The sequence below is a fragment of the Vitis riparia genome, chromosome 12 (genome assembly GCF_004353265.1).
Source record: "Vitis riparia cultivar Riparia Gloire de Montpellier isolate 1030 chromosome 12, EGFV_Vit.rip_1.0, whole genome shotgun sequence".
Lineage (NCBI taxonomy): Eukaryota > Viridiplantae > Streptophyta > Magnoliopsida > Vitales > Vitaceae > Vitis > Vitis riparia.
In genome coordinates, this window is record NC_048442.1 from 2,327,611 (window position 1) to 2,349,904 (window position 22,294).

Genomic DNA, 22,294 nt, shown 5'->3' on the forward strand with positions numbered 1-22,294 from the left:
GAATTTGGTGTTGAAAATGAATGGTTCAAAATCGTACATCTTCCAAGCTTGAAGAAGATGTCACTTTAAATTTTGTGATAATGCCATGCCCATTTCAGCTTTTTGAGAATTTTCTAGAGAAAATCTGTGCTTCTGTATGTGGTATTGCCATGCCATTCTGTGAATATTTCAGAGATTTAGATGAAAAATTGTGCTTGTGCATGGGATATTGGCAGCCCCATTTCAGACTAATTCTGCCATACCCGTTTGAGATTTCTTAGGTCAATTGCAGCATTTTCATTATACTCAATTATGGGTAAGATTGATCAATCATTCCCGGGTTTCCTTGAACTAAGGCCCTGTTTTGTCTTTTAATACAAAATATTGTGTTGGCAATAAAAAAGAAAAACATAAAATATGATTTTTTTCAGATAAATGTTTTGAGTTGTTTTCTATAAATATAAAGATATATTAAAAATAAAACCATCTAAATAAAGTTATTTTTTAAATATATCTAAAAACATAAAAAATAAAGTATTTTGTTTTCATATTGAAATTATTTATTTTTTTACTTTTTATTGACTTATTTCTTATTTCTTAAATTTTTTGATTGAATAAAAAAAATTCAAATATCTGACTTTTTCTATTAAAAATATTATATCGATTTTTTTTAATACTTCAAAAGAAATATTAAAAAAACAAACATCTTAATACTTAATATTATTAAGTATTTTTTTGTTTTAAGTTTTATTTAGAATTAAATTTTAAAAAAAAAAAAAAAAAAAAAAAAAAAAACACTACCTAAATATATTTCAAATTCTTAAACTAAATTTTGCTGGATAAAAAGAATCATTTTTCAAAATTGTTCTAAAAAACCGGTCTTAAAAATTATTTTTCCCTTTTTCTTAAAAAATAAAATAAAAGTTATATATTCAATGTCCAAAATACCCTCTTCTTCGTCGAGGGAAGAAATTGGATTAAGATTGGGTGGGGAGGTGTTTGGTGGTTGAAGAAGAGGGTAATTTGGTCATTTAATCAAAAAAGCCCAAAAAGTATCTTGAAAATATCTTAAAAATATCTTGCTTTGTTAATATGAATCAATGGCCCCCTTTGCAGGTGGCTGCAGCCGTTGCCTTTCTTATTGCAAGATATTTTGCACATGAGCGGATTCTTAGACTGGTGGAGGGAAACAAAAAGTTTTTGGCATGGCCATCGACAAAGCTATCAGGGGGAATGGTTTTAGGGTTGTAACCCTTCTCCGGGCGAGCCCTTTGCTTCCATTATCTGTATGGGTTGACGTCTGTTAAATTCATTCCATATGTGTTGTGAAGGTAAAACTCTGTTCATCTCTTGCCATTCTGATATTTCTAGCGTAGAGATGCTGAGTTATGGTTATTATATATGGTTGTGGAGATCCATTTTCTTTGTTCTCTTCTCATCTCTGTGTTCCTGATGGGATAAACGTAAACAATGCACAATCAAATTTTATCCCCTCTGGTGAGAACCTAATAGGAATCAATTTAATAGAGTAACAAAAATTCACCCAATGCAACAAGAATATGAACACCAACAATTTTTAGCGTGGAAAACCTTCCCAAATGTGAGAAGTAAAAACCACGGGACCCTTAGGCTACTTAAACCCTCCACTAATATAATCAATGGGTTACACAATTCTCTCTAGATGAAACTAGAGATTTACATCAACCATATCTTAAGACAATTAGTCTTGGCAAATACAAAACAACTTGCATAAAACAATGGAGATATCTCACCAAAACAGAGTCATTGTTCCCAGACACAAATCACCACTGTTCCAAACTCCAAATCCAATCTCCACCGTTCAAAATGAAGATCAATGAGTTAAGAATGTGTTAACCAAAAATCATCTCGATCAGACCACGGATTAAGCTCGATCAAAGCTGAAGATCAGAACTGCCCTGGTGAGAAGAAATTCAACAACAAAGACGCACTGTTCATGGACTGAAACAACAACCTTCCGGAACTCCAAATCCGATCTCCACCATTCAGATTAGAGATCAATGAGTTGAAAATCTCTCCTTCAAATTTCAGGTCGATCGGACCACACACGAAGCGGAATCGGCCATTTGATGAAATCTAGATAATAAAGAGAAGAAAAGAAATCAGCGTTTTTCTTCTCTCTAAGTTCAAAAATTCAGTGGCTCTTTTTCTTTTTCTCTCTAACTTTCTCTTCCTTTTTCTTCTTATTCTCCTCCTAAGGCTGCCAAGATGAAGAAGAAGAAGAGAAAACAGTTTCTTCTTCCCTTTTATACATTAAGGCCTAAGAAGCCTTAAATGTTTGGGCTTTGGGCTTTCCTCCACAAGAAGGAAATAACCCAACCCAACAAATCTCCCCCTTTCCAACTATGTGGAGGGACTCACGATCCTAGTGATGGAGCAACAAACTCCAAGCTTCTCCCTTGGTAGTGTCTTTGTCAACATATCTGAGCCATTGTTATCTGTATGTATCTTCTCAATTTCAAACAAGTTGTCATTGAAAGCATCTCTCATCCAATGATACCTCACATCAATGTGTTTAGATCTTGCATGATAGGTAGAATTCTTACTGAGGTGAATAGCACTTTGGTTATCACAGTATACCACATAGCGCTGTTGTTTAAACCCGAGCTCTTGCATAAAACACTTCATCCACAACAACTCTTTACATGCTTCTGCTGCTGCAATGTACTCTGCCTCTGTTGTAGAAAGTGCAACACATTTCTGTAGTCTCGATTGCCAAGACACAGCACCTCCTGAGAATGTCATCAAATAGCCTGAAGTAGACCTTCTATTATCCATATCTCCTACCATGTCTGAATCAGTGTATCCAACAAGTATTGGTTTCCCACCTCCAAAAGTGAGTTTCAACTTGGAAGTGCCTCGTAAATATCTCATAATCCACTTGACTGCTTCCCAATGATGTCTTCCTGGATTCGATAAAAAATGACTAACAACACCAACTGCATAAGCTATGTCTGGTCTAGTACATACCATGGCATACATCAAACTTCCTACTACTAAGGCATACGGAACTCTTCTCATGTCTTCCTTCTCCTTATCTATAGAAGGGTTATGTCTGCTGCTTAGCTTAAAGTGACTAGCTAGAGGAGAACTAACCACTTTGGCTTTGCTTATGTTAAACCTTGCAAGCACCTTTTCAATCTATTGCTCTTGTAACATACATAGTTTCTTGGATGCTCTATCCCGCTCAATTCTGATGCCAAGAATTCTCTTTACTGGCCCTAAATCCTTCATGGCAAAGGATTTGCTTAACTGCTTCTTCAAGTTATCAATTGTTGAAACATTCCTGCCAACAATCAAGATATCATCAACATAGAGCAACAATATAACAAAATCATCATCAGAGAATTTCTGCACAAATACACAATGGTCAGAAGTAGTTTTTCGGTAGCCTTGCTCCCCCATAACTGACTCAAACTTCTTATACCACTGCCTCGGTGCTTGCTTCAAGCCATAAAGACTTTTCTTCAGCTTACACACATAATCCTCTTTCCCTTTTAGTACGAAACCCTCTAGTTGTTCCATATAAATTTCTTTGTCTAAATCACCATGGAGAAATGCAGTCTTAACATCCATCTGCTGAATCTCTAAATCAAGACTAGCTGCCAAGCCCAAAACCACATGAATAGATGACATCTTAACAATAGGAGAAAAAATCTCATCAAAATCAATACCTTTCTTTTGATTGAACCCTTTGACGACTAATCTAGCTTTGTAACGAGGTTGTGAAGTGTGTTCTTCTTGCTTCACTCTGTAAACCCACCTGTTTTTCAAAGCTCTTTTTCCCTTTGGCAACTTGACAAGCTCAAAAGAATGGTTCTCATGCAATGACTCCATCTCATCTTGCATAACATCAACCCACTTCATCTTATTTTCATCTTCCATGGCTTCCACATAACTTTCAGGTTCTTCCCCGTCAGTTAGTAATACATAGTCATCAACAGAATACCTTGTGGAAGGATGTCGGTCTCTGGTAGACCTTCTAAGTGGTATCTGATGAAGCCTCTACTGCTGGTGACTGCTCATGAACATCATCATCCACCTCAACTTGTGTGGGTGTTTCAACATAACCCATGCCATGTTGGTCATCATGTGCTTCATCTTCAACCTGTGTGGGTGTTTCAACATCACCCATGTCATGTTGGTCATCATGTGCTTCATCTTCAACCTGTGTAGGAAGATTTGTCAGAGGGCTAGATCTAAATCAATCAAATCACCACTATGCTGAGACTCCATTGGATTAGTCTTCTCAATATCCTGTATAGTATGGTCTTCCATAAACACAACATCTCGGCTTCTTACAAGTTTTTTCTGCACCGAATCATAAAACCTGTAACCAAGCTCATCCTGACCATAGCCAATAAATACACAAGGTCTTGTCTTAGCATCAAGCTTAGATCTCTCATCTTTGGGAATATGCACAAAAGCCTTGCATCCAAAGACACGCAAGTGATCATAAGAGATTTCATTATTTGACCAAATTCTATCCGGAACATCAAATTCTAAAGGAACACAACACATGGTGTAAGATTGAGAACATGTACAACAGTATTCAAAGCCTCACCCCAAAAAGATCTTGGCAACTATGACTGCGAAAGTAAGCATCTTACTCTTTCAACCAGTGTTCTATTCATTCTTTCAGCCAACCCATTCAACTGAGGAGTCTTAGGGGGTGTCTTTTGATGTTGAATACCATGTTGTCTACAATACTCATCAAAAGGACCAGAATACTCACCCCCATTGTCAGTCTGGATACATTTCAACTTTTCACCATATTGTCTTTCAACAAGTGCATGAAACTGCTTAAACACGTCTAACACTTGGTCTTTTGTTTTCAAGGTATAAACCAAATCTTTCTTGAATGATCATCTATAAAAGTCACAAAATATAGAGATCCACCAAGTGTTTTTGTTTTCATAGGGCCACACACATCAGAATACACTAAATCAAGCATACCTGGCTTCCTTGTATGGTGAAGTGTTTTGAATGCAACTCTGGTCTACTTTCCTGCTAAGCAATGAGCACACCTCTTCAAAGATCCCTTCTTCATACCAGAAAGAAGATTCTTCTTAGCCAAAATCATCAAGCCCTTCCCACTCATGTGACCAAGCTTGTTGTGCCAAAGCTCAAATGTACTATCATCATCCACTGCATTGATACTGGAATCAATTACCCTTGCCTGCATCAAATACAATGTGGAACTCTTATTTCCTTTTGCTATCACCATAGAATCTCTAGTGAGCTTCCACTGACTATCACGGAAGGTGTTGCAGAAGCTGTTAAATCGACCCCGAGAAAGGCGGGTGAGTCAATGTGGTTAGAGGTAGGGGAAAAAGAGGTGTGTGGTATACTAGAGCATCTGAAACATTGTCTAATAGGGAGGTGGGGTTCTATCTCAGCTCCATTACCTGAGTTGGATTACGTTAGGAATTGGACCCGCCAAAATTGGAAGGTTAAGGGGAGTTTGATGATTGTTGTGTTGGGCAGAAGTATTATGTTGTTCGAATTCAAGCAGGCTCAAGAGGCTGAGCATGTTTTGGCCAAAGACAAAAGAAGCATTAAGGAAAATTGGCTTATCTTGGAGAAATGGAATCTTGAGATGGGTGTTCCTTCAAGAACTCCATTGCCGTAGAGTCATGGGTTAGGGTGGTTGGGCTCCCACTCCATCTTTGGAGTCTTGAGGTGTTTAAAAGTATTGGAGATGGGTGTGGAGGATTTATAGCAATGGATGAAGAAACCAAATCCATGTCTAAGATGCAATGGGCGAGGATTTTGGTGAAGCGTGCGAATTAGGAGGTCCCTAACTCTGTTCATATAGTTTTGGAGACGGGGTGCTTTTCCCTTCATCTGTGGTGAGAATCTGCACCTTGGTTCTCGTAGGTGGTATCGATGGGAAGCTCCTTTGGGAAGGGCAGGCTGAGGGCAGGTGAAGAAGTTGTTGGGTCTCATCGGGTGGCTTGCTGTGGGAGTCAAAGGAAGGGGGTGGAGCAGTTGGGGTTGCAGGTGGAGGTACAAGACGTGGCGCGTAATGGAGGAAAACTTCTCATTCCTTTTGATGAGGCCTCTACAGAAAGGACTGTTGAGAGGAGATGGGCTGGTGGTCCAGCCGACCTAGTGGGAGGGGGTAGGGAGTCCTCTCCCATCAGTCTGGTCAACTGTGGAAGTGGGCTGGCAGGCCCAAGCAGTGGGCCAAGCTGTGGCCCTTCAGCTTTAAGCTCTGGGGAGGCCTAAGACTTTTGTCTTGTAAGCCGGGTGGTGTTGGGCCGGGATCCAAGGCCTAGTCCCCTTTCCTTAAGAGATGGGGTGTCGGGTGAGGCCTGTGGGCCTGTTCAAGCTAGCGCTTTGGAAGATGGGGCCTGTTATGGAAACAAGACCCCAATCTCGCTTCCTAGATCTCGGTTTTTGCAATCGCCTCCCATTTCCAGGGGCGCAAGTCAAGATGCAAGAGGAGAAGCTGATCCCCTCGTCAAGCTGCCGGGAGACTCGACGTCATGAGTTTCCTCTCAGATGATGGATCGGGGGCTTTTGACTGACAAAGCTCTGTGCGAAGAGGCTTCCAGGTACATCGATCTCTATTATATTCCTATGGGGGGCCAGGATCTCTCTTCTCCTTCTCCTTTTCCTTTTTCTTTCAGACGGGTGACGTTGAATGAGGGGTCCATCGGTGTTTCGGTTTCTGAGGTCAACGAAGAGGAGCAGACTCGGTTGAGTATCATTCTAGCTGACGGTAGCAATGGGGTGCTAGCCTCTAAGGGAGAGAAGCCAGTGGCTGGAGAAGGTCCGGGTGGGGAGTTTGAGGGGTTGCTTCAGGATCTGGATGGGTACCGGTGGGACGACAGTTACTTAGCGAGGTTTAGCAAATTCTTGGGCTTCTCCACAGATGGTTTTGAAGGCGAAATCCTGAATTTGCTCCTAAGGACTAAGAGAAGAAGAGAGCAAAATTTGAAGAAGGGAATGTCAGGGACCACTAAGTTTGATCGGGAGTTGAAAAAACTTGAGTGGTCTATCAATTATAATGGGGCAAAAAAAGAGAATCCTATGGTTAGAGAAGGTGGGGTTAGAATCTCGACAGTTAGATGAAGCTAAAAATGCTATCTTGGAATGTCAGAGGGGCTAATAATAGAAATAAAAAGAAGGTTATCAAGGCCCTAATCAGATCGCAAAAGATGGATTTGGTGTGCTTGCAGGAGACCAAAATCCAAGAAATGTCCTAAGGGGTTATTCACAGTCTTGGAGTGGGAAGATTTTTAGGTTAGGGAGTTGTGAATGCAAAAGGGGCGGCTGGAGGGGTGGTGGTGTTCTGGGATAAGAGAGTGTTGGAGTTAGTAGGCCTGGAAGTGGGAATCTTCTCAATCTCGTGTCGATTCAAGAACTGCAAGGATGGGTTTATGTGGTTCTTCACGGGGGTCTACGGACCTATTATGAAAAGGTATAGAGAACCTTTTTGGGAAGAGTTAGGTGCAATTCGAGGTCTGTGGTCTGATCCCTGGTGCATCAGTGGGGACTTCAATGTTTCTAGATTTCCCAGTGAACGGAGTAGAGTAAGAAGATTGTCTGGTTCTATGAGAAGGTTTTCGGAGGTGCTAGATGAGTTGGCTTTAAGAGATTTGCCTTTTCAGGGGGGTCCTTATACGTGGAGTGGGGGGTTAAATGGCCAATCCAGGTCAAGACTGGATCGTTTCCTGATTTCGGAGGACTAGGAAAACCATTTTAGTGGAGTGTCTCAATGCACACTCCCAAGGCCTGTGTCTGACCATTCCCCAATCCTGTTAGATGGGGGTGGAGTTAGGAGAGGTCCTATTCCTTTTCGTTTTTTGAATATATGGTTGAAGGAGGAGGGATTTAAGGAGCTTCTGAAGGGCTGGTGGCAAGGTTTTAATTTCAGTGGTTCTTATAGCTTTGTCATCTCAGAAAAACTAAAGACCTTAAAAGTTAAGCTGAAGAATTGGAATAAGGAAGTCTTTGGTAAAGTGGGGGTAAACTTGAGGATGGCCTTGGGCAAAGTTTCTTTTTGGGATGATCAGGAGAGGCAGAGAACGTTAAACGAGCAGGAGTTAGAGGCTAGAAAGGAGGGCAAGAAGGAGTTTAAAAAGTGGGCGATTATGGAGGAAATCTCGTGGAGGCAGAAATCAAGACAAATATGGTTGAAGACAGGAGATAAGAACACGGGATTCTTTCATAAGATGGCGAACTCTAACAGTAAAAGGAATTGTTTGAAAAAGAGTAAAGTCAGTGGTATCTGGCTTTCAGAAGATCAAGAAATTCAAAGGGGAGTGGTGAGGGCCTATCAGGACCTGTTATCGGATCCTAGTGGCTGGCACCCGAGTATGAGCAGCTTGGAGTTTGATAGAATTAGAAGAGATGAGGCTGCCAGGCTGGAGGAGATGTTCTCCTTGGAAGAGGTGTATCTGGCCCTTTCGGAGCTGAATGGGGACAAGGCTCCTGGACCGGATGGATTTCCCATTACTTTTTGGCAGTTTTGTTGGGATTTTGTCAAAGACGAAATAATGGGCTTCTTTAAGGATTTTTTTTTAGAGGGGGAAATTCGTTAGAGGTCTTAACTCCACGTTTCTAGTTTTAGTCCCCAAGAAAGGTGGGGCTGAGGATTTACGTGACTATAGACCCATCAACTTGGTGGGTAGTCTGTACAAGATTCTCACCAAGGTTCTAGCCAATAGGCTGAAGAAAGTAGTGAGTAAGGTGGTGTCCTCTTCCCAAAATGCCTTTGTTGAAGGAAGGCAAATCCTTGACGCAGCGTTAATTGCTAACGAGGCCATAGACTCGCTGCTGAAAGGGGATGAAGCTGGTGTGTTATGCAAACTGGACCTAGAGAAGGCTTATGACCATATTAACTAGGATTTTCTGATGTTAGTGATGCAAAAAATGGGTTTTGGGGAGAAGTGGGCTGGCTGGATTAGGTGGTGCATCTCCACTGCCTCCTTCTCAGTTCTGATTAACAATTCGCCAGCGGGTTTCTTCCAGAGCACTCAAGGGTTAAGGCAAGGGGACCCCATTTCCCCCTACTTGTTTGTCTTAGGAATGGAGGCCTTAAGCTGCCTCATTAATAAAGCGGTTAGGGGGGGCTTCGTTTCCGGATGCAGGTTAAGGGGTAGGGGTGGAAATGGGATTCAAGTATCTCATCTGTTATTCGCGGATGATACGTTGGTCTTTTGTAAGGATTCCCAAGACTAAATGGTTGTTCTAAGCTGGCTTTTAATGTGGTTTGAAGCCATTTCTGGCCTGAACATCAACTTGGAAAAGAGCGAAATTCTGTCGGTGGGAAGAGTTGAGAATGCTGAGGTCTTGGCTTCTAACTAGGTTGCAAAGTGGGTTCTCTTCCTTCCACTTACTTGGGGCTGCCTCTAGGTGCTCCTCACAAATCGGTGGTTGTGTGGGATGGTGTGGAAGAAAGGATGAGGAAGAGACTCGCTTTGTGGAAGAGGCAGTTCATTTTTAAGGGGGGGAGGGGAGAATCACCCTCATCTAGCATGCCGATTTATCTTATGTCCCTGATGCGTATTCCAAGAGTTGTAAGATTGAGGCTTGAGAAAATCCAAAGGGATTTCCTTTCGGGTGGGAGTGCGTTGGAGAAGAGGCCTCACCTTGTTAAGTGGGATGTGGTTCGCTCTCATAAAATGAAGGGTGGCTTGGGGATTAGAAATTTTTCTATCCTCAATAGGGCCCTGTTGTGTAAATGGAGCTAGCGTTTTGCGGCTGAAAGAGAGTCTTTTTGGAAGCTTATTATCAGCACAAAGTATGGGGAAGAAGGAGGAGAGTGGATCTCTTGTGAGGTTAGGGAAGGTTATGGGGTGGAGTTGTGGAAGGAAATTAGAAAGGAAGGCGCTCTAATGTTTAAAAACGTTTCCTTCAATGTAGGGGATGGTAAAAGGGTGAAATTTTGGAAGGACATTTGGTGTGGAAACATTCCCCTATGTGAGGCTTTTCCTTCTCTGTTTGCCTTTGCGGTATCCTAAGATGCGTGGGTAGCGGATTGTTGGGATTCTATGGGGGATGTGGGGGGATGGTATCCTTATTTTTCTAGATCATTTAATGACTAGGAGCTGGAGGCGGTGGCGAGTCTCCTTTCGGTCCTTCAAGGAAAAAGGCTCAATGTTGGGATGGAGGATAGAGTGGTGTGGAATGCTTTTAAGAATGGGATTTTCTCTGTAAAATCCCTTTACAATACTCTTGATTCTGGTGGTGCAGTCCCGTTTCCATGGAGAATCATATGGAGCCCTTGCGTGCCTACTAAGGTGGGTTTTTTTGCTTGGGAAGCTTCTTGGGGGAGGGTGCTAACCCAAGATCAACTCAAAAGGAGGGGTTGGTCTCTAGCAAACAGATGCTTCTTATGTTGTGATGACGAGGAGACAATAAACCACATCCTTATTCATTGCCCCAAGGCGAGGGTGTTGTGGATTCTTGTGCTTTCGTTGTTTAGGGTTAATTGGGTCCTTCAGCTCACGGTTAGAGACACTCTCCTTGGTTGGTCCGCTTCCTTTATGGACAAGAAGTGTGGGAAGTTTTGGCGGGCAGCCCCCCTTTGTTTATTTTGGACGATGTGGAAAGAAAGAAATATGATAGTTTTTTATAATGAGGCTTTGTCGATCCAAAGATTGAAAAGCTCCTTCGTTTGTAATCTTTTCTCTTGGTCTAAGTCTTGTTTAGATGGAGAGCCCCGTTCCTTAATTAACTTTGTAGATTGGTTGGGTTCTAATTGAGGGTTGGTGAGTGTTTGCTTCTTTGTGCTTCTTGTTTGTGGGGCTTCTCGTGTATACCTCCTATATGCTTCGGGTTGCCTTCTTGCTCCCTTCTTTTAATATAATTTTTCTGTGTTTACCTATCAAAAAAAAAAAAAAATAATCAAGTTGATTTAAATATTTTTTGAGTTAATATGATTAACCTCCAAGCTAATACATTTATGATTCAGTTGATGAATTTTATTCAAAATTAAATCTTAAACTAGTCCATTGCAGGTTAAATAGGTTATGTTTATAATCGAGTTGGTTAATTAGCATAATTATTTAAAAGTCAATTCAAGTTAAATTTCAATTATTCAGGTTGGCCTAAAACCAACTTATTTATCAAACGGGTCATGTAGAACATGATTATATTCAACTTAAACCCGTAAAACATGTCGGGCTCAAGTGTGTCGGCAAATCTGTATCAAAATTTGACATCCCTTTGGCTTGCCTGAATATGCATCCACATACATAGGCACACACATGAAAGGGCACTGAGACACACTTTTTCAGCTAGTTGCTGATGAGTTTCAGTATGTTGCAGATGGTGTCTAGAATGCAAGCTATTGGAGTGAGATATTATAGAGAATCAGAGAAGAAGAAGAATTTCTTCTGTTAAGACATTTTTACATAAGAGTTCCCCTCTTTTTTATACAAAAAAGGGAGCAAAACAATACATGCCTTTTATTAATTTATTCATTTATATTCTTTAATTTCTAACAACCTGAATATGTGTCAAAAGATCTCTCTCATTGACACACCAGTACCACTTCATTTTCACACTATCAGCTTTAATTCTTCACCTCAAGCTAATCGAGGTTAGTGAGACCATGTGTAGCTTGCCTTTTAGTCTATGAAAATGTGAGGCTAATAAGGCCTTTGTGAGTATGTATGATGTTTGATCCAGTGTTGAATTTGCAATTTCTTTTCAATGACTTTCTCTCACAAATTATAAATCTTGTTCCATGTGTTTGGTATGGGAATGTAATACTGGATTCACTGGTAAGGATACTGTGCTAAAATTGTCATACCATACTAGTGGCGGCTTCATTTGTTGGACACCCAGAACTATAAGAAGACTTTGTAACCACATTATAACCACAGTATCTCTGCAGTTACATGAGCTAAACTGCAATACACAGCTTCTGTTGAAGACCTTGAAACAATTTGTTATTTGTTGAAGCTCCATGACAACAAATTCTACAGGAGCATGGGATGAGTTTTAATTAGAGCATTCAACTCATTCACCAATTCTATAGGAGTCGGTGCTAATGGATTTTGAAGGGAAGAATAATAAGATATAAAGCTAACAATAGTTGGTGGCACGGGAGACTCGAGAGTGTTGTTGAATGGACTATCATGCTGGGATTGAGTAGAAGATGATAGAATAGGTGCAGGGACTAGGGGTCCAACACATGGAACGGAATTGACAGGGTTGAAGTTGGACTAGACTAGGGTAAAGATGAGGCACTAAGTTGAGTAAATAGGAAGGATTGCTCATCAAATTTAACATGCCTGGAGATGTAAAGTCTACCATTGTGAGACAGGCACTTGTAACCTTTGTGATGATTGTTGTATCCAAGAAGTGTGCAAGGGGTTGATCGATATTCAAGCTTATTGGCATTATAGGGCTGAGATAAGGAAAACAAGTACAGCCAGATACTTTTAGTTCAGAGTAATTTGGCTTGATATGAAAGAGAACTTTCATCGGGCAAGTGTTGTTGAGCACTAGAGTTGGCAAGCGATTGATAAGATATGCTGCAATGGAAAAGGAATAGGCCCAGTATTTCAGAGGTAGAGATGCTTGACCTAAGAGTGTAAGACATGCTTACGCTAAGAGTGTAAGACCCTACTCAACAATATGTCTATGTTTACATTCAGCTACTCCATTTTGTTCAGGAGTGTCAGGGTGGGAAAGTTGATGAATTATGTTTTGTCAAGGAATGATATTCTCCTCCCCAGTTAGTCCTCATATTTTTGAAGGGGTAGTTCAGATGCAATTCAACTTGTGCTTTGGTTTTGGAATGCTTGAAACACCTCAAATCTAGTTTTCAGAGAATAAATCCAGGTAAAGCAAGAATAGGCATTGATTAATGTAACATAATATTTTAAATCAATTGTGGAAACTGATGGTAAAGGGCTCCAAAGAGCATAATGCACAGGTTGTAGAGGTTTTGTGTACTGAGTTCAGAAATAGGGAAAGGGAGCTTATGACTTCTACCCAAATGACAAACAACACAAAACAGAAAATTTTTATTATATGACAAAACTTCATTACATCAAGAGAAATAATTTTAACAACCTTGGCAGTTGGATGACTTAGTCTTTGATAACACAGAACAAAATTGTTCTGATGTTGTTAGTTACAACTTGATCAAATGGAATCTAAGCTAGAAACTGCAGAATTAGCAAGTATGGCAGATAGGCTTGGTGGAAGCAGTGATGGAATTGGGACGGACTGAGGTTGTAACTAGTGAACTGAGCTGATGTTTTGAGCAAGACAGCTTGAACCAATACAATCCATTCTTAAGCATCCCCTTAGAGTAAAATTTGATCCATTCCCAAAGCCTTGACACAACAGAGAGAGGGGTAAATTCAAAATACACCTGATTATCTCTTACAAATTGAGATAGCACTAATTAGTTTTGAGGAACCTTTAATATATTTCTAAGAATGAGTGTTTTGGAAGATGTGGGTGAAGAGAAAGTAGCTTGGCTAATGTGAAGAATATTTAAACCTGCTCCATTGCCCATATGCTGCTTGTTGTTGCCCTAATATTCAGTACTAATGTTGAGATTGTTGAAATTATTGGTGACACAATTTGTAGCCCACATGCTCCACTAGACATGTCACTGGTCATACCAGCTGCAGCAACCATAGCTCTCATTTGGTCTTTACCCTCCATAGGATTTATGCCATCCCCAGCAGTGTTACAGGAGGAATTGTTGAGTCTAGTGAAAAAGGGATCAAAAGACTTATAGCTTTTTATCACTGTATGACCAAATTTTCCGAAGTTAGCATTTGAGGTTTAGAGCCACCACCAAATTGTTCACCATTGTTTCTACCTTTTCCTTTCCACTTATTTCCTGGATTGTTTTGAAATTGATATACCAAGCTAGTAGACATAACATATTCAGTAGTAGTACTGTTATGTTGTTCGATTCTCTTCTCATGAGCCAATAAAAGAGCAGAGACATCAGAAGATTTGTATAAATCCAAAGGTGAAGTGATCTGAACAAATTCAGATTCATATTCTTTATCAAGTCCTGTAGTAACAGCCAGAATCTGATCATGTTTGGAGATGATATCTCCGACAGAGGCTAGTGAATAAATGAGAGTTTTCTTCTGATTAAATGATATTCCCTCATTATTAAACCTCCCTATTGAAGTTTTTGCAGATCATACTTATATTGCATGATATAAGCTCCATTTCGAACAGAAAAATAAGATGTTAAAACATCCCAAATCTCACAAGAGGTTTTACAGACTACAAGTTGTGGTAGAATGCTCACCAAAATTAAGCTGACCAATCAGGAAACTATCAACTTATCTTGGTGATTCTACAGATCAAAATCTGGGTTGCGTTTGAATTGAGAGTTGTTGCTGGGAGTGGATGAGACAAATTCTGATGGATGCATGGGTAGATCCAGATGGGAATCCCTCCAGGCCAAAACCTTCTGCAGCAGCAAAGATCTGCTGCTTCCTCAAGAGATAGTAATTGTGGTCGAGCTTCATTGCAATAAGTTGGGTAGCTGCTTTGACTTTCGTCATCGTCACTGGAACTGTTTCTGACTGTTGTTGCAAAATACTTGAATAGGTTGGTGGTGTTTGGGGAGAATATGCCATTGTTGGATTTCAAGCTCTCAGGAGCTCTGATACCATATAGAGAATTAGAGAAGAAAAAGAATAATTTCTGGTAATTCTGTTCAGAAATTTTTACAAGCTCTCTCTTGTTGACACACCACTACCACCTCATTGTCACACTATCAGCTTCAATAGGTATGTACAGTTTCATGCACTTCTTCTTGAGGGCATTTATCAGATTTTCTTCTTTTTCTTTAGTTCTTTTGGCCAAATTTGAAATCAAATTGTTGAATATAAGAAATTATTTAAAATGAATCAAATTCTGGATGCTATTGCATTTAAAGCAAAACCAGAAAGGCATTCTTAAGTTCCTATACCTGAGGTGCTTGATTGATGTTAGCTAATGGAGATTCAGCCTTTCATGTGAATTCAAACCAGAATAATATCAGATCATAGTTTAACTGAGTCCTAGGATCGGTGACTCAAATCATGTCTCTCCTTTCTGCCCTATTTATAGTCATTTTCTCAGTGAAAGGTGAAATGCCCATATACATGCAGTCCTATTTTTATAGTTTGTTGATTAAATTGGAAATGAGCTGAGGATCAAGAGCATCTTATGCCTGCTACCAATTCAACCGCAAATTTTGGTGCAGTTGGTTGGGAATGCTTCCTGGGACATGGGCTTATGTCAGTGCTGGTGCATTTGGGCGAGCAATCATTGTGAGTAAAGTATTTGACAATATAGTAGTGTCATATCTACTCTCTGTGTGTGTGTATCTTGTTGATTTTTTTCAGTTTTTGAACTTTGTCCTTGTTGGGAAATGAAGAAAATGCTCAAAGTTTATATACAACTGCGTTTTTTCAGATTTTGATGTAGAAGAAATAATTGTGAAAAGATAAGAAATTATACTCATAGCCTTGAATTCCTTTGTTTTTTGCAATGTTTTGATATTTGAAGCTCTTCTACTCTTACCATCTGGATGTTTTAGAGAAATTGTGTGGCATCATCTTTGATCTCACATTTTGTAATTTGATTCAATCTAGAAGGCTTTTTTTTTTTTTTTTGTTGCTTTGCTCATCCTTTTTACTCCCTTTTTGGTGTTCTGGGCTGGGGATTTATTGGGGGTTTCTGCAGCAAGAAGAATCAGAGTTTGGCTTACCTGGAGGAAATGGCCAGTTATTGACACTGGGCCTGGGACTCTTAGCAACAGCCCTGGCTGCAGTTTATGTGACACGCCTAGCAAAGGTAATTCCATGATTTATTGATCTGTTTCATATTTTTACCTATTTGTTTCTAAGCCTTTGATCTGTTCTGAGAAAAATGCTGAGACAGCCCTTCTGAGATCTAGCCATAATTCACTAGACATAATCAACTTGAACTGATGAAGCAAATGTTATAGCAGAATTCCCAACAAATTTGAAACAATAATTCATTTGCTCGTTCTTTTATTGTTTCTGGTGCAAGATGCTATAAAAGATACTGAATAGAACCCTGTTCAAGGTTCTGCCTGCAATTATAGTCAATGGGCACCTCAATATCCTGTGACCTGTACCATCCTTTACATGAATCGAGTAGGACCTCATTGTTGGCATCTTAACAGACAAGATATTTAACCCAGTTGAATTCTTTATCAATGAATGCTGTATTTTTGTATAAATGATGAGGAAAATTGCTCTGGTTGGGACTGATGTTGTGTTGAATAAATGAACTCACTCTGTTATAATCTACATTTTTTTAAGACCTATCAAAAAAATAATCTACATTTTTCCATTAAGTTGCCTAGCCTCTGTGTGCTTCAAAAGATTATGATCTGGTTTTCTGATTGAATTGTTTGGAGAATGAATTGTTTATATGGCAAACCTACTAGTGTGCATTGAAAAGGAAAGATTTTCTTGGGAAAATACAACATAATGTGAAGAACCTATTTGTCTCTACTTGTTAGCTGTACACTCAAATCCAGTAAGTCTATGTTTATATTTACTTGAAACCTTTTGCACAGATTTTAGGTTTTCATCCTGATCTAACAGTAACCCAATTGCCAGATGAAGCCAAGTCACCTTCTACTAACTGCTTTCGTGATTTTTTGTTCATTTTCTTTCTTTTGCAGCCATGCCTTTTTGAGAATGAGATTCTTCGAAAAAACCCACATCCATCAACACACTCTGGTTGATCTGAGTCAGAACCATCCTCATGGTTTCTGACATCTTGGATGCTTTTGGGTGAGTCAAAATCTTCCTTTCTCAAATTCTTCCTCTCCAAATGCCTCGAAACAAAGGGATGGCTAAGCAATTCCTCGGCTGTCCACCTCTTTGCTGGGTTCCTATCCAGGCATTTCGCCAAAAAATCCAACCCCTCCTTTGAAAGATGAGTTGGGATCTGAGGTATCTTATTGCTACATGCTGTCATCATAACTGCAGTCATTGGGTTAGAAACCTCACTAGAATGTAATAGGAAAACTTTTTTAGTTGGAGGAGTTAAGCATAGACGTGAATCCAGATGATGTGAGATGGAATGAGACGGTGAAAAATATTATAAAAGAAGTATGCTTCTTAAAAGGGTTGAAGGTTCTCAAACTTTACTTGCCCGAAGTTACATTGTTGAATGAATTCAATCAGAATGAGATATCATTCCGGTCATTGTCAAGCTTCAACTTTGTAGTTGGTGCTCATCTTAAGCGCACTATATCTCAATTCCCACGTGAAACAACATTCGAGTTTAAGAAGCAAAAAAGATGCTTGAAGTATGTTAATGGTGAAGATATCCCAGTTGAAATTAAGGAGGTGCTCCGGCATGCTACTGCACTCTTCCTGGATCGTCATTTAGCTCTTACCAAGCTATCTGAATTTGGGATTGAAAATATGAAGGAGTTGGAAGTTTGTGTATTGGAGGAATGTAAGGAGATCCAAACCCTTGTGGATGGAGCTGAAATCAACAAACAAGAAGATAATGCTGGAGATGTCAATGAAGAAACTGTACTTGGATCACTACGGTACTTGAATATTCATTATTTGAAGAATTTAAGGAGCATCTTGAAAGGGCGAGTTCAAAAGGGTTGTCTATCCAGCCTAAAGTCCTTGGCATTGCATACATGTCCCCAATTGACGATCGTTTTCACTTGGGATTTGCTTGAAAATCTCAACATCTTAGAGGAGCTTGTGATTGAAAATTGTCCTAAAATCATCAGCCTTGTAACCCATGAGCTTCCTGCAACAGTTGTGCTCAATAGAGCATCTTTCAAAGTTGAAGAAGATATCTCTTCATTATATGCATGAATTGATCAGTATTTCTAGTGCTCTACGCATTGTGCCAAAAGTAGAATGGATGAGCTTCTATGGTTGCCCAAACCTCAAAACTCTTTCTCCCATGGATGTTTCAAGTAGCAATTTAAAGGGGATCATAGGAGAGGTGGACTGGTGGAATGAATTGACTTGGGATGTTCAGAAAGAAAATCTGGATTCTATATTTGTCCCCGTTAAAAGAGCCACATAATTGATGAATCAGATGGCAGAAATTGGTGATCAGCTTCAGCTGAAGCAAGAGAGAAGCCTTCTCAACATCCAGGTTATTTTTACATTTCCTTATCTTTTCAAAGACAGGTAATCCCTCTTGTATTTGCTTTATTCATAGTAGGTACACAGTTCCATTCATTGCATATTTGAGTATCTTCATTGAGAGCTAAATGATTCATTATCATAGAATGGGTTGCAAGTTGAATCTCCAGAAGCATGTGCAAATTTTTTCAGTTTCCCAAAGAAATAAACCTTTGTTTTGTCCTGCTGAAAAGCATTTTTCCCCTAATATGTTCTCCAGTAGTACTTGCACTACAAGTGCTATTGAATCTATATATGCGGGGAATCTCATATACCATCTATAGGTCATATCAACTTATGAAAAATTGGAATAAGGTATCCGTCCCTACGAGATATTGAATCTCAAATTTCCAACAGCTAAAGGGGAATCAATTCATTTGAATGCCACAAAACATGGTGGCTAAATACTAATTTCCCTCGACATTTTTATCATGTGTATCAAATTTCTAACTCTAGGTGCACATTTTCATTCTTCTGTCTCATTTTTATTTTTGTTGGTTGTTTGTCTGTGAGTGATAGATTGAGGAGACTCCCTGAACAGCTACTCCCTGAACAGCTCCTCCCTTATGGTGGAAAAAGAAATGAAGTGGCTACTCTCTGGACTGGAAGCTGAGTTATTCATGCTTGTATAATTATGTCTGAATTTTTAAAACTTCTGAGAATCTTGCTGACTATATTTTCAATTATTGTCTGTAGTTCTTGAAGCCTTGTTTAGTTGCCATGAATGTGGAAAAGGGAAGGGAATTCGGAATCTTCAAAAAACTCTGCTTCAACTATCAAAACTTGCTTATTCTCTGATCACTTGGAATAAATTGTAACGTAGACTTGCAGTATGCTTTGGCATGCAGAATTTGGTGGTGCTATGCATCAGTTTGATTTGTACTCAAGTGATAATCAGTTTGTTTTATTTAATGTATTCTGGTTTGTGTAGTGCTACACATTTTTCCCTCCTTCTAGTTTGATTTGTACTCAAAGAACATTGCTCTTTATAATGACTATGTCGTAAGTTTTGAGACGTTCCATTGCCAAAATATGTTAGAAGGATGTGCTAGTGGAATTCAGTCTATGATAGGTTGCATTCTCCTCGGCCTCTTATCACAAAAAGTTGATTAGTGAATTTTTCAATTTCCATTTTCCAGGAGTGGACATGTTTTTCAGACTAGTAGACTGAAGGAAGTAGCAGCAGAAGTTTTGAGAATAAAGATGGAATACTCAGAAGGGCTTAATCTACTCAGTTCATTTTCCCTCAACATTAAAATACATTTACAGAAGAAAAAAATGATTGTTGAACCCACATTAAACCATCACACCTGCGTTTACGTAAAATGATTGTACAAATGAAGTGATAGCATAAGTTATCAGGACACTGTTTTTTAGAAAATAAAAGAAAAATAGGTTATTGTTAGAGGTTTCTCTAAGCTAAACACCACCTAACACATTTGATAATATATGATAACAGAATTGGTGGTAGGGGTAGTCAGACAGACTTTGGAAGGGAAAGGCGGATGGGCAGCTAGATTACTTAAAGAGGAGAAGCCCCATGTTAACTAAGGTTGATCACGCTCGTCTCTAAATGCTGGATTACTTAAAGATCTCTAGTAGAGATATTGAAGAAAGTATCACAAAAGAATTGGATGACGCAAAGAACTTGGAGAAGATAGTTGTTGCAAGTTGGTGGTGTATGGGAAACAAATTTGGTCAATTGGCAGTGGATTTGGAGATTAGGATGAAAGGTCATCTGTTATCAATGGAATTATTTAGTGGGAATGCTGGCACAGTTGTGCATTCTTCAAGTATCTGACGCCTAGCCATACAAGTGTTGAAACAGTGCTATGGCTATTTACTAGCCACTGTTCTTATAACAAAAGCCTTGAAAGAGGTCAAGGATATTTGCATCTGGGAATATGCATCTTGGGTACTAGGCTTGCTACCAACATCACATACAGAGAAGATAGAATTTTGTTTAATGCATTAGCATTTGTTCAAGGCCGCTTAGGTTCAACAAATAAATGTGTAAAATAATGTGCATCCTACTTAGAGATGGAAGGGACAAAAAAAGTTGATTTGATCAAAAGGTGGATGAAGGATGGCTTAATTGGAACACTCAGTCACGGAGAGGATATGATTCAAGATCTTCTCAATGCCTTCTTGTTAGAAAGCTTTAGGAATGGAGATTCAGTCCTAATGCGAGATGAAATTTGTAAGGAGTTAATAAATTTGTTCAAAACCAAAATAAATCCAATTATGTTTCTTGAACTATATGGAAGAGGACTAATGAAGGCATTGGAAAATGAGGCATGGGAGGAAGCCTATGAGATGCATTTGATGAATATTAAAATATCAAAGGTACTAGAGAATTCAAATTGCCCTAAACTCAGCGTATTATTCTTAACAAGTTAATCATCATCTAAGAGCTATTCCTCCATTTTTCTTGTCAAATGTATGCTAGTCCAACAAATTCTAGACCTGCCCCACACAAGAATAAAATCTTTACCAAAATCTCTTTTTAAGTTGGTCCAACTTTGGAAATTCATTTCAAGGTGTTGTGAACTGTTTAAGGAGCTACCAACTGAAGTTAGAGAAGTTTGTAATCTTGAAGTGCTTGATCTTGAAAGGACTGAAATCATATGTTGTAGGAAAATTAATAAATTTGACAAGCTTGAAAGTATCATTTTATTCCTAAAATAATCTCAATAGAAAAAGCAACCAGTCCAATAGAATCATTCCCCATAATGTGATATCCAATCTATCTCAATCGGAAGGGTTAAGCATACATGTGAATCCAAATTATGAGGGATGAAACATGACTGGAAGATATTGTAAAGGAAGTTTGTAGCTTAAACCAGTTGGAAACTCTTAAATTTTACTTGCCACAGTTATACTTTTGAATGACTTGAGGAATAAACATCATGGATTCACTTTAGTTTTACTGCTAACAGTCATCTAAAGTGCATAATATCTCGATTACCACATGAATTTGTAGTTAAATTTGAAGAAAAAGAAGAAGAAAGATGCTTGAAGTATGTAAATGGTGAAGGTGTCCCAATTGAAATTAAGGAGGTACTCCAACATGCAACTACATTTGTCCTGGATCGTCATTTGTAACTGGTCAATTTATCTAATTTTGGGGTTCAGAATACGAAGAGTCTAAAATTTTGTGTATTAGGGGAATGTAATAGATTCAAACCATTATAGATGGAGATGATTATAGCAGTCTTGTAATTGGATCACTATATTACTTGATTCTTCATATAATGGAGAATTTAAGGCGCATCTACAAGGGGTCATTTGGCTTGACTTTTCTGTTACATCTAAAAGCTTTGGCACTGCATACCTGTACCCAATTAACAACCATTTTACTTACTGTTCTGAAGGTTTCAACAACTTAGAGGACATCGTGGTTGAAGACTGCTCTGAAATCTACAACATATTGAGTCATAATGTTCCTGCTAAAGATGCAAATCCATGGATGAGGTTTCTCCCCAAACTTAAAGAAGTTATCACTTCATTAAATCCCTAAATTGGTCAGCATCTCTGGTGGTTCACCATTTGCACCAAAATTACAATGGCTAAGCGTCCGAGCCTGGTTAGCAGTACTGATTTAAAGGTAATGATAGGAGAGGCAGACTGGTGGAGTGCATTGAAGTGGAATAAGTCAGAAGGGTTGCAGACACCAAACCTGGACTCTATCTTTGTTCCAATCAAAGGGGACACAGATCTGATGACTCAGTTAGCAGAAATCAATGATCAACTTAAAGCCCAGACACAAAAAGAAAAGCCTTCTCAACAGTCAGGTTGTTTATCCATTTTCCTTTCTTTTCAAATATAAAGATCATCTCCATTTTATTTATGTTATCCACAGCCGGTTCATTGTCATACTACATATTTAAATCTCTTCCCAAAGGGGGATTATTGTTCATTATGGAATTGCAAGTAGAATTCAAACAAGCATGGACACATTTTAATTTGCTGGTTTTCCTCAAAATCCTTTACTCTAGTTTGCAAAGAAGGTATTCTCAAGCGTTTGAATGCCCCAAAACAGATTTTGAACTCGCACTTTTAATCTGCTTTCTTATATTTGATATTTTGTTGGCTGTTTGTGTATGAGTGACAGGTCCTGGTGACTCCTCTAAGGCCCCTTC

General features: G+C 39.1%; 1 protein-coding gene across 13 annotated transcripts; it reads left to right on the forward strand.

The window, feature by feature from the left end:
- The first annotated feature begins 1,242 nt into the window (after window positions 1-1,242).
- On the forward strand, window positions 1,243-19,557 carry LOC117927170. 13 transcript variants are annotated; one of them, XM_034846595.1, is made up of 6 exons: window positions 14,186-14,500; window positions 14,575-14,756; window positions 15,215-15,807; window positions 16,670-16,781; window positions 16,879-16,943; window positions 17,028-18,349. In XM_034846595.1, the coding sequence occupies exons 4-6, from the start codon at window positions 16,772-16,774 to the stop codon at window positions 17,832-17,834; spliced, it is 882 nt and encodes a 293-aa protein (XP_034702486.1). In that variant the 5' UTR covers window positions 14,186-14,500; window positions 14,575-14,756; window positions 15,215-15,807; window positions 16,670-16,771; the 3' UTR covers window positions 17,835-18,349. The 13 variants fall into 13 exon arrangements, 11 of the variants coding, with proteins under 11 accessions (XP_034702487.1, XP_034702488.1, XP_034702492.1 ...); XM_034846594.1 differs by having other exon boundaries at window positions 14,186-14,471; XR_004653301.1 differs by adding an exon at window positions 19,292-19,557 and having other exon boundaries at window positions 14,478-14,756; window positions 17,028-18,123.
- Window positions 19,558-22,294: the final 2,737 nt, after the last annotated feature.

Bases quoted from the DNA above. Each gene is read 5' to 3' on its own strand.
- LOC117927170 (XM_034846596.1), top strand. The intron at 16,944-17,027 runs GTATCTTATTGC...AAACTTTTTTAG, and splicing joins AAGATGAGTTGGGATCTGAG to TTGGAGGAGTTAAGCATAGA.